General features: G+C 43.9%; 1 protein-coding gene across 1 annotated transcript; it reads right to left on the bottom strand.

Annotated features, from left to right (window-relative positions):
- Positions 1 to 281: 281 nt before the first annotated feature.
- LOC135372701 (PI-stichotoxin-Hmg3c-like) lies at positions 282 to 10,203 on the bottom strand (the record flags this gene model as incomplete). The annotated part of the gene is made up of 4 exons (XM_064606197.1): positions 10,146 to 10,203; positions 5,328 to 5,381; positions 5,117 to 5,197; positions 282 to 455 (listed from the first exon to the last, which is right to left on the bottom strand). Coding segments are annotated over exons 2-4 (289 nt in total), but the record flags the coding sequence as incomplete, so codon positions are not given.
- Between the last annotated feature and the right edge of the window lie 2,692 nt (positions 10,204 to 12,895).

The following is a 12,895-nucleotide window of genomic DNA, read 5'->3' as shown; positions in this document are numbered from 1 at the left end:
AGTGTTGAATGTATTGCGAGCTACTCTATGGCATACTGTTTTCGAACAGTATTGTGCGTTTGTGGCAGGAAAATATGTAAACATCACAGGGAACGCACAAATCACAGTAAGCTAGGCTTTCAACACTGTCTATTGCAACTGTCGCGGTGTTGCGTCACGTGTTTGCAAGTTCACGAAACCAGGACAACGGCCACTTGTATAGCATCGAGGCCATATGCAGTGTGACAGTAACTAAGCCTACGAGCTACGCCTAACCCGCTGGTAATGACCGAATAACTCACCTCCGCAAACCTTCTTACACTCGCCGTACGTGTCGAAGTTGTTGAGATTTCCATAGCAACCGCCGTAGATGAGGAGTTTGCATTCCCCTTCATCCGCATCAAAATAAAACTTGGGGAAGTATTGGTTACATGGTCCTACATCCTTGGGAAGACGACAGATTTCTGTCGTGTCACCTGCGCAAAACACGTATACAGCGGCTGGAATGTATCGTTTCGTTCGACATTAGTCACGGGATCTGAGACACTTGGTCCTAAGGTCCCAAGGTATAGATGTATGTAGTATATATAGATGTAAGTAGTATAGTATAGTAAAAAAAAATAGCCGGAGCTCTTTGGCTGCACGTATAGCATATGTTTGTAAGTCAAACGTAGCCATGCCAGTACTGGACAGCTGTTTCGGCCTTCTTGGGCCTCTTCAGCTATCATCAACATATGCTATACGTGCAGCCAAAGAGCTCCATTTTTTCCAAGAGCCATTTTTTTCCTAGTATACTTCACTTGCTTTGCACTGGGCTTTCAGTGGTGACTTAGCTCACCCTGACGGGAGGAATCATACGTTACGTGACCTTCTGACGCCATCCACTCAAACGTTGCCTGCCTGCGTACTGCTGATGAGGCCCAAGAAGGCCAAAACAGCTGTCCAGTATTGCCATGGTGGCGTTTGACTTACAAACATATTATAGTACAGTATATAGTATGTATATATAGTATTGACAGGTCCCAAGGGATAAACATGGCATCCGTGTGAACCCACAATCCAATAAGTTTTGGAGCAGAGGGAGTAAAAACTCGCTCGGATGTCACGGAAACAACGTTTGCCAGTGCGGTGGCCGCGGTGTGATATGACCACCTCATGATGACTAATCAAAATAGCTGAGGCCCTTGCTCATGTGACGCTCCAAGTGTCTGCAACTCTCAAGCTATAGCGTGTGAAAAAATAATTCATACTCACTCAAAACTCTGGTATGCAGAGCATCACGTAATAAGCGTGTTGTGATGAACCACGCTTATGAACGTCTTACAAAGCGTTATTACCACACCATTAAGCAAACTACGTCGTGTTTTCATAATGCTACCGAATTCGAGTGATCGCATTGTATGCTCTCCGACTGTTTTTTTTTTTTTTGTTCAGGTGACGTCAAGTATCATAAGATTATTTTAAAAATTTGGAAATTTGGAAATTTGGAAAATTTGGTCTGCTGATTACTTTTTCCCGCCTGGGGGTCGTTTAAACGGTTAACGATTGTTTAGTTACATGCTTAATAGGAGTAACTTTCTTCATCTACACTCTTAAAAATGAACTTCACCACATAGAACGCTCCTAGCCAACCACCATCCCGAATGACGACGTTCTCGCCCCTGATTTGTTGAAAACGGGAGGAGGAGCCTATTTCGTGCTGTGCATAATGGCCACAAAATAGGCTCCTCCTCCCGTTTTCAACAAATCTAGGGCGAGAACGTTGTCATTCGGGGTGATGGTTGGCTAGGAGCGTGCTATGTGGTGAAGTTCATTTTTAAGAGTGTACGCTATGTAATAATGTTTACAAGTTCTTGTTCAATGCTTCACCCTCATAACGTGCGCAGCATTAATAAACTGCGCACTCTTTCCGAATGCGGGCAAGTAGACTTCATCTGGAGCTTTGCACTACCAAATCAGACGCCAACGTGAAGGTACACATAACGTCATCTGCTCTACACTCATAAACTCAACATCACTACATTGCATGCTCCTAGCCAACCATCATCCCGGACGACAGCGTTCGACTCCCTGATTTGTTGAGAACAGGAGGCGGGGCATATTTTGTACAACTATGCCCGTACCTAATAAGTACATAATAGGCTCGGCCTCTGGGGTAACCGCGATAGCATTGATTGGATACGACATTATCGGATTCATCTATAGAAAAGGTGTCACAGCTAACAAGTTAAAATCCCTGTTTGGTGCCGACACAGTCGGCTGGCTATAGCTTGGTACACTGTTAAAAATGAACTTCACCACATAGCACGCTCCTAGCCAACCATAATCTCGAATGATATCGTTATCTGCTCTGGTTTGTTGAAAACGGGAGGCGTACGCCTTTTCTGTGACAATTATGAACAGCATAAGTGTCACAAAAAAGGCGTACGCCTCCCGTTTTCAACAAATCGGGGTAGATAAAGATATAATTCGAGATGATGGTTGGCTAGGAGCGTGCTATGTGGTGAAGTTCATTTTTAAGAGTGTAGAGTTCATAGCTCCTGTAACATGCACCGAAAGCTCAGCACACGGCACACCCTATTTAAAGCCCCTCGCGAGAGCGCGTTAAAAAGGAAATTCTACCCTGTCACCAACTGGCTGGGTTCTCGGCTGAGATGAAACCCGTGACCTTGGGATCAGTAGGCGCACTCGTTGCAAACCGCGTGCAATATGACGCCCTGTCTGGCAACTTTGTTCCTGAAGTGTTACTCGCGGCGTCACCTTACTACTGTTGTCACCTCACTGACTGCTGGAATAGGGTTTGGTTTCTACGTAGGGCGCTGAAGGCGGACTGGTGCTCGCTCCGTTGCTAGGAGACAAAACTGCTGAGCTCACGGTGACGTCACCTGATCTTGGAGAGTTCGAAACTATCAACTTTTACTGATCCTTTGGAAAATTCGTAGAGCCGCGTAATGCTCTGTTGGCATTGAAATCTTTCGTGCTTAATCATCGGCAGGTGTTCATTCATATTATGAAAGGGAAGAAATCGCGTATGTACACATCATTTTGGATCCCCCCCCCCCCCATTCGCAGATGTGAGGCTGATGGGCATCGTCGATCGATCTTTTGTGCGATTTTTTGTGCAACATAAAGAGTTGGGGAAATCTTTCCGTCGTTTAGGCGAGAGCCAGGGGCGCCGGAACAGGGGGAGCAGGGGGAGCGACGGCTCCCCCTCATTTACAGATGAGGTAGCACGGCTCCCCCAGATATGTAAATTATGTTTGTAATTATATTAACATTATCTTCTCACTGACATATTCATAGACATTACTTCAGCAATGTTAGTTTAGGTCTGCTGTACAAGTATGCGCATGTCGTAATTTCCTGGAGCACGTTTTCAATTTGTGTACCACCCCTGTATTGCCTGCATGAGCCCTCAAGGAAAATAAATGATGATGATGATGATATAGCATTTTTTTTTCGCTCCCCCAGTGAAAAAATAGTTCCGACGCCACTGGCGAGAGCTAAGTTTTGAACAGGTTAATACGCAAGCAAAGGGCTAAGGCCTAGATTTCGCGCATATCCTGACAGAATGCCGTGCACACCGTACTATGCGGGAAACTCATATTCCCCACGCCAGGCCTGGCATATACTGACGGACGTCCTCTTCCCCGAAGGTTCTAATGCGGAGCGACTTTGAAAAACTCGCGGCCTCGTGCGCTTTCTTCAGAGAAACGGACCTCGCGGAAAGACCACTCTATTCGCGGCGAGACCCTCACTAGGGGCGCCACTGTGCCGTCTCTTGGTGGGGATCCCCGTTTCGGTTTCGTTTCTGTTACTTACAACAAAAACTGTCATATTGGAATAAAAATGCGATTTACTTGGAACACATACTGTAGAAGTGGTTTTTTCCGCGTGGAAAATATTTTCGCGTTTTCGAGCAGAGCTGCTTTGAGGATTGATTCGCGAGAACTTAAATTCGCGACACAGGTTTCCGGGAGTGCTTTGCTCTTGCATATCGTGCCGCCGTCAATACTCGGACATATTTCGGCACGTACTAAGACGTCCGTTGTTCACGTGGATTGCGGCATTCTAGATCTATTCCTTTCTTCTCCTCACAGAGATAAGAGGAAAGGTCCTGTCAAATGACCTTTAGGGACCCTGTAGGAGGCCGTAGTACTGGCCGTGTGCAAGTTACCAGTTTATTTTAGCAGTTCTTATTCACTCGGGGCACTGACCAGTTCGGTTGAGATGTGGTACTATCATTCAAGCTGGTTTTGAGAATGCGGGGAAAGGCATGTTCTGGCTTCGTGGTATAGTGGTATATTGCATGTATAGTGCAAAGCGTTTATAGGAGTAACAAAGCATGGTGAATTTTCATTTCTTTTCATCTTGCCTGATGGGATAAAACAATCTTCTGCGCTTGCTTAAACTGCCTATGCTACATGGAGTAGAAAGGGTCAGGTAGTCGCGGTATAGCGTCGAACGCCGAACGATTTTCGCCCTCATATGGCCAGAGTTATTCGCGGGAACTTAAATTCGCGATTTTGGAGGTGTGCGCGAAAAACGCGAAAAATAATTCCGCGCGAAAAAAACCACTTCTACAGTATGTCGTTTTCTTCATGAATCACCAGGAAATATCAATGCCGGACAGAACCTAACACGTGCAATGCCTTTATACGCAATGCAATGTGAGAATACTGCCCGGGGACATCCCCACGACAAGGTTCGTTCAGTGAACACCAGGGGGCGACTCCCAAACTTCTCGGCGCCAATAGTGCACCTCTCATCTACAGTGTGCCTCCGTCCCATCAGTATCGGTCATCCTGCTTATGCATCACTTTAAAATACTCAACTCCCCTCTCCCCTTTCCTTCTTTTGTGGGGGGAGGGGGGGGGGCTATAGTAGCCGTGACGATACACATTTGAGTGCGGCCAACAACGGCAGGCTACCCTGTCACCCCCTATATTTCCATTCTGAAAACGTGATAGAAGATATGTAGAGGGCGCTGTTCTTTTTCTTTTTCTTTTTGTTTTTTGTCTGAGCGACGCCCTTTGGGTTCATGAGAGGCTATAGACAGAACGTTGACAAATGCAAGCGGAGATTCGATTGTGTGGATTGTTAGGCACTGTTGTTCTTTAGATTAAGGGAATCTCACCTCCGTCAGCGTGCGTGCGTGCCATGCGCAGCTGGTCAATGTAGCTGTATTCGTAGGCTACGGAAGCCTGGACCGCAACGCCTGCAGAACAAAAGTCATATTTTATATTTTAATATAACTTTTAATAATATTAATATAATATATTAATAATATTTTAATATAAAAGATATTTTATTGTGCATTAGTTCGAGTGCTGAAAGCAACCACTCACATATTGCGACCAGGAACGACAGCGCACACTTCATTGTTCCTCACTTGTGTTTCTCTGGAGTCACAAAGGGATTAAATGGTTATTTCGTAATACACATCACGTTACAGTAAGCGCAGTACTGTGTTCGTTCCAGCAGCCCCACGTTTCATTCTGTCTCGATATATGCGGGGAAAAAAATCTGACGTAAAAATCGCAAAATGTGAAACACACACAAGTAACTATTGAATGTTGCGGCGGCGGCGCATTTCGACCCAGTATTAAAATACATCACCTAAAAACTGGGAGTTCCGCGCAACTGAAAACGTATATAGGGTGTCTCGCGTAACGTGTCACAAAATTATATTTAAAAATCTAACCGTCGGAAAATTGTGCTGTCAACGGAATTCGCCTTCACAGAGTTTTTGCCATCGTGTGAGAACACTTCTATGAATTTTTCGACGTGAGAAATTAAATTTTCCGAATCATGAAGTCCGGAAATTGCCTAGTCAAACTCACTTTTTTTTTTTTTCGACAGATTCGGGAAGCACGGGATGTATTTATCTCACCACGGAAAAATTGATTTCGTGGTACGAAATTAAGGAACGGAAAAAACATTGGGAAAATATCAAATTTCGGGCCTCGCAAATTGCAGCTCGACTTTCGCATCCCACCAGAGCGCTCCAGGAAGCGACGCATAAAAAAACAGTCGTCCTTTAATTCCACTCTCAACGCCCTCATGTTATGGTGATTGATAACAGGATTGCGGTCTGTTTCACTTTTCCTCTTTACCGATTTTGTTTGCTTATTTCTTCTTGCTTTCTTCGCAGAGGGAGGGCCCTTGGGCGGAGCTTGTATCCGCGGCAAAGCAAAGGCCGCAAGGGCGCCCAACTTGCGATACACTCTAAAAACTGAACTTCACCGCATAGCACGCTCTGCGCCAACCATTGCCACGAATGATACGGTTATCGCTTCTGATTCGAGGAGAGAGGGAGGCGTACGCCTTTTTGTGTCAATTTGGATATTGGATAATTGACACAAAAAGGCGTACGCCTCTCTCTCTCCTCGAATCAGAAGCGATAACCCAATCATTCGTGGCAATGGTTGGCACAGAGCGTGCTATGCGGTGAAGTTCAGTTTTTAGAGTGTAGGATTTTAAGGATATTACACATTAGTCTTTGCAAAAGAAAAGAGTCTGTTTTCTGTGTTGGCACTTGGCAGAAGGAGAGTTGGCAACTGGAGAGTTAAAAAAATTTGAAGCCCACAATGAATTTCCACATCCTCAACATCGTTAACGACTAAGCTCGCAGTAATGACTTTGTAACGTCATTACGTTTTCGTAGTAATTGTAATGTAATTTCATTACATTTCAGTTGCTGTAATGAGTAATGTAATTTAATTACATTCTAGAAGTAATTTACCCAGGTCTGATAGAGAGTACACCGTGAGAGGAACTCGAATAAACAAGTACTGTACTTCCACCACAGGAGGATGACACAGAGGCATTAAAGTAGCGCAGAGTAATTTTTGACACCATGTTTTCTTCCTATAAAACGGTTAAGTAGGTCAGTAAGATGTACCATGCGAAGTAATTCACACCACAGAGTCATAATTACCGCGGAAATTGAATTTAAAGTACTCCGCAAAAGTGACCGTGCGCAATTAACGGTGGTGAAGAGCAGTACCAGCTTGTGATCTGTCTGGGACCTCGCGCTGACGCTATAAGGAGAACGCTCACTGGTTTGCCTAGAGAAATGTTGTCTGCTACTCCGCTGTCGTCTGCTACTCCGCTGTCGTCTGCTACTCGGCTGTTCGGGGTTCTGAAAAAGCCTTCCTCCTTGTATCCCCAATTCTCCGGGAGAACTGGCAAAACTGGTTTACGACGGCAAAGGGACAAGGCGCTGACACCCACTGACCGGCGAACCAGAACGAGTTCTCCTTATAACGTCATTGGTGACGTATCATCATACCTCCTTATCCTCGTTATACCCGGAGCGGTGAATTAAGGGTGAACTCGGGGAGCCATGTTTATGCTGTTTTTTTTTTCTTTCTTTTTTTTCTTTCTTTTTTTTTTTTCTGGGAAACGAATGGCACACATCAAAACCTTTCGCGCTATTAGTCACACAATTTCGTCAGACGTCTTAATCTGATTCTCTCTTCTTCTTTTTTTTTTTTTTTTTGATGGCCCTTTGTATTTCTTTAAGGCGGAGATTTGGGCAAGTTGGTACATAACTACGTAAAAACAGCGCATAGACGAGACATAAAGAAGAAGAAACAAGTGCACACACACAGTGCGCTGACTATAGGAAATGAAGCTTTATTTCCCAAAAGGGGCAAAACCGAAAAGGAGAGAAGTTTCGGTCCTGCCCCTCTTGGGTAGTAAAGCTTCAGTTGCTAGGCAGCGCTCCGTATGTGCGTGCACTTGTTTCTTCTTCGTGTCCCGTCTCTGCGCCTGTTGTTATGCAGTGCATAGACGCATAGGCCAGCTGGGACGCATAGGCCAGAACTATGGGGGACACAGCCTGAGCTAGCCCTGATCAGGAAACAAAACTTTGCATAATGTAAAAATCCCGAGACTAGGGAACACGAAGTCTCTCTCTCTTTGAGACTTCGTGTTGTGTCTGTCCCTTCGTATTCCCTACACTCTTAAAAATGAACTTCACCGCATAGCACGCTCCTAGCCAACCATAATCTCGAATGATATCGTTATCTGCCCTGATTTGTTCAAAACGGGAGGCGTACGCCTTTTTGTGACACTTATGCTGTTCATAATTGTCACAAAAAGGCGTACGCCTACCCTTTTCAACAAATCAGGGCAGATAACGATATCATTCGAGATTATGGTTGGCTAGGAGCGTGCTATGCGGTGAGGTTCATTTTTAAGAGTGTAGTCTCGGGGTTTTTACATTATGCATCATCTTCACCAGCTCGCTTGCTTCCTAGCCATTTTTTCATTGACGAAACTTTGTTTGCTGCCACACCTCCATCAGCTACACACGAAGAAAAGAAGGAGCAGTTTTAGTCATTTTGGGGACTAAATGCATTCCCACAAAAAGGTACACCCTTTAGAAAGTAAATGCGCGGGTTTAAACGAATGTCACTGAGTGCACTTCACGCTCTGTCCTATCACTCTAAGAAAAAAATGGATGATTTTCTACCCATCTCGGTAGAAACAAACTACAGAGTAGTAACTGTCGTTCTACCAGCTTGGGTAGGAAATTCTACCATTTTTTTCTTGGAGCAAACGTGAGAGAGAGGACGAAGGGAAAGGGACGCTTATACCTTCTGGGGAGAAGTCACGTGTGGATTGGCAAGAAATGGTAGAAGTACTGCAACTCTGTGTAGGAAATTCTACCTTTTTTTTTTTCTTAGAGTGTTAGGGTACCAGCTTCATAATTCGTGCGCATGAACGGAAATATCGTAAATTCAACCGTCAACCGTGAAATGTCGAGTGATATAAAATCCTGCGGCATGCATAGGGCACAATTCCGCAAGAAAGAACCTTCAACTATGTTTTTCCTCCGTGCGGGTGGAATATTGCTATGTTAGATAAGCTGAGATGAGAAAACCACAAGTTCAGACGAGAGCACCATGAATACACCATACCCAATGAGAAAGAAAAAAATAAGTGACATTAAAATTCCGCTGTCCAGTCTCGCCAAATATGTTCGCGTACATGCCCGACCCTGGTCGGCGTTTTCAAGCCCGTACCCGGCCCGCGCCCGGCGGCTGAAACTCAAGCGCAGCCCAGGCCCGCATAGAACACGCAAAGCGCGGGCCGGGCCCGAAAGCCCGAGCCCGGCCCTAGCAGTGCTCTTGTCCCATCGCTGTGCTGCCGTTATGATATGATCTACATAGCGTACCTTTCTTTGGGACAGTTTATTTATTTATTTATACCTTCAAGGCATAGCATTACAGAGGGGAGTCGTTACACATGGTCTACAATGATCTTATGAAAGTAATTAGGATTAACACAAAAGGCCGACGACGGAAGGCAGTTCCAATCCTTACTCGTACGTGGTACGAAAGGACTCAGAAAAGAATTAGCACAACAATGCGGAACTCCTATACCTTGAATTGATGGTCAATGCGAGATGAGATGTATGGTGGTGAGGAAAGCAACTGTTCCTTTAAGGTAGGGGTTATGGAAATAAATGGCGTGGAAAAGAGATAATCGAGCAATTTTTCTACGTGTTGATAATGGATACGCTAGCTGTGCGGTTGTAGTTTGATCAAATGAAACGAGCTGCACGATTTTGGATCGCTTCTAATTCCTCTATTAAATAGGAGTGATTGGGATCCCAGGCGGATGATGCGTATTCTACACTCTTAAAAATGAGTTTCACCGCATAGCACGCTCCTAGCCAACCAGCCAACCATCATCTCGAATGATATTGTTATCTGCCCGGATTTGTTGAAAACTGGAGGCGTACGCCTTTTTTCTGACACTTATGCTGTTCATAATTGTCACAAAAAAGGCGTACGCTCCCGTTTTCTATAAATCGGGGGGCAGATAACGATATCATTCGAGATAATGGTTGGCTAGGAGCGTGCTATGCGGTGAAGTTCATTTTTAAGAGTGTAATTTCGGTCGGACGAGGGTTTTATACAGCGTTAACTTAAGGTGAACCGGGCACATTGCAAAATTTCTCCGAATGTATCCAAGAGTGCGGTTTGCGTTATTTGTGACATATTTAATGTGAGATTTCCAAGAGAGATCGGTTGTTAATACTATACCTATTTTTTGACACGGTTACTGGGACACCTCGTATACGACGATTTCCTCGTTGCTAAGTGTAATAAATAACAACAACAATAATAATGTGAGCGCAAAATACTTACCTTTCGCGGAAGCTGCAAGGGAACGACCGAAGCAACTCAAGGCGGAGAGGCTTCTTATGTATCCTACCGTTCGCGCTGATCAGGAAGAATTTCCTCGACGCAAGCATGATGAATCTGATTACAAGGAGAGCTCGGACGACACAGGACAGCTCACTGTTGAAGTGTTTCTTTTCTTTGTACGTTCGAGTGCAAGACTCTTTGAACACTGTCCAGAAACCACGAGAGACAGTTAGCGACAGTTAGAGCGAGTTAAAAGAATTCCAACTCCCACAACGAATTTCCACATCTTCAACATCGTTACGATCAAGCTCGCAGGAGTGACTCTGTAACGCCATTACTCTTTCGCAGTACAGTCAAACTCCTTTACAACGAAGCTCAGGGGACAGCAAAAAAAATTCGCAGTAAAGGTATTTTCGTTAAAAAGGATGTCCATTATTGGACCTATAGGCTCCAGCGGGACCGCAAAAAAAATTTGCTGTTAGTGGTATTTTCGTTAAAAAGGTGTTCGCTATAAAGGAGTTTGACTGTAATTGTAATGTAATTTCATTGCATTTCAGAAGTAATTTACCCAGGTATGATCGTAACCAGCGTTTGAAACATACGTACGGAGTAGAGATGGGACGAATCCAGAATTTTGCGAATTTATTCTTTAAAAAGAGTTTAAAAAGCAAAGAAAAAAAATAACATCTGTCGAAAACTGTTTTGAAACAGAATAAGATACGTTTGTTTGATGAAAAAACAAAACAAAAAAACACCAGTTTCGGGATAAAATATATCTATATATTTAACGTATTCACATAACATATTTGACATATTGTTAATCGAGTACAAGAAATACATTAATTCTCGAGTCTGAATTATTTCCACAATGGTAAAGCAACAATTAATAGCAAAACCATATTACTTTTAAACTTGTAATGTTACAGTTCCAGAGAGCAATGTAAACAAAGAAACAAGAAGACACCCGTCGGCCAATGAGAGGCTTTCGGCGGACTGCGGATAATTCCTCCAATTTGAAAAAGAAACGAATAAACGTAGTCGGTGGATGCGAAAGATTCACTCTTAAAAAGGAACTTCACAGCATAGCACGCTCCTGTCCAACCATTATCTCGAATGATATCGTTATCTGCCCTGATTTGTTGAAAACGGTAGGCGTACGCCTTTTCTGTGACACTTATGCTGTTCATAATTGTCACAGAAAAGGCGTAAGCCTCCCGTTTTCCACAAATCAGGGCACATAACGATATCATTCGAGATTATGGTTGGCTAACAACGTGCTCTGCGGTGAAATTCATTTTTAAGAGTGTTCGATTCGCCTTTTTAAGGACAGTGGGATTCGGATTTGGGAATCTCGAATCCCTGCCTAGGATTCGTATAGATTCGGTTGACACATCCCTAGTACTGAGTTAGATCATTTGTCCAACAATTATGTCAGCATATTTGTCTCGTACTTCACGATGTAGGACAGTTTCCTTGACGCGATGCACGTTGGACCGCAATGCAATCCCTACTTACACCAAATTGTTTTTTTTTTTTTTTTCACCGGAACGTCTTAGACTGCGGGTTCGAATCGATATCTTTTTTTCATTATTATTTGTATTCTGTTATCCTTTCGACACGATTTTATGTCATAGAATTCTCATAATAACTAGAAACCAAGCCAGCGATGGGGGTCTCTCAACATGGGAGCCGCCATGATCGATACGGTAGGCCTAGCGTGTTACGAGCTGTGGTTCCTACGAGTTCCGTGTGCCGTTCTTTCGTGTCGCAGCGCAAGGTTTCAACCGTACAATGCTCATTCCCTACGGAATCATAGCGCACGGGTGATGACAGACAAAACAAACACACTTCGCAGACGGCATGGCACACGGAGCCCAGCGGAAGCGACTTGCATTGGATTGGATACTATTGCGGCGAACGCACCTGCGGTCTTCACACGTGGAAAGGCTGTGGCAAATCCGGCCGAATCCAAAATATCGATCATGGCGCCTCCCTGGCTTGGACATTGGGAGAGGGTGTTGCCCTCGTAGAGCTCCTTTTCTCTCTCTCTCATCACTCTCTCTCTCCCAGCTTTTCTTCTAGCCTCTCTCCTTATGATTTCTATGTTTTATGTAGAGTTGGGACAAATCCAAAATTTATCCAATCCGAGTCCGAATTCGAATCCATGGAAGGTTCTGCGAATCTTACGAATCTCGAATCTTTCGAATCCTTTCTTTAAAAAGAGTTTAAGAAGCCAGGAAAAAAAACACACACTTCTAGTGAAAAGTGTTTTGAAGCAAAATATGATACATTTCTTTAATGAAAAACTAATTCAATAATGCTACAGTTTCGGGAGAAAATATACTTAAAATCCACATTAATTGTACTATGGTGTAACTTATGTTGTAATAAAATGAGTTACACTGTATGGTCTGGAACACCCTTTTAAGAGGGTGTATTCTGTATAAAACACCCTTTCAAAGCCTTTTCAAACACCCTTTCAAACACCTTTTCCTTGAAAATGCCGTCTTTTGCACCCTTTATACACTCTTAAAAGTGAACTTCCCTGCATAGCACGCTCCTAGCCAACCATCATCTCGAATGATATAGTATCTGCCCTGATTTGTTGAAAACGAGAGGCGAACGCCTTTTCTGTGACACTTAAGCTGTTAATAATTGTCACAGAAAAGCCGTACGCCTCCGGTTTTCAAGAAATCAGGGCATTTAACGATATCATTTGAGATAATTGTTGACTAGGAGCATGCTATGCG

The sequence above is a fragment of the Ornithodoros turicata genome, unplaced genomic scaffold (genome assembly GCF_037126465.1).
Source record: "Ornithodoros turicata isolate Travis unplaced genomic scaffold, ASM3712646v1 Chromosome160, whole genome shotgun sequence".
Lineage (NCBI taxonomy): Eukaryota > Metazoa > Arthropoda > Arachnida > Ixodida > Argasidae > Ornithodoros > Ornithodoros turicata.
Note: the sequence above shows the minus strand (reverse complement) of the source record. Positions and strands in the feature narration are given on the sequence as shown.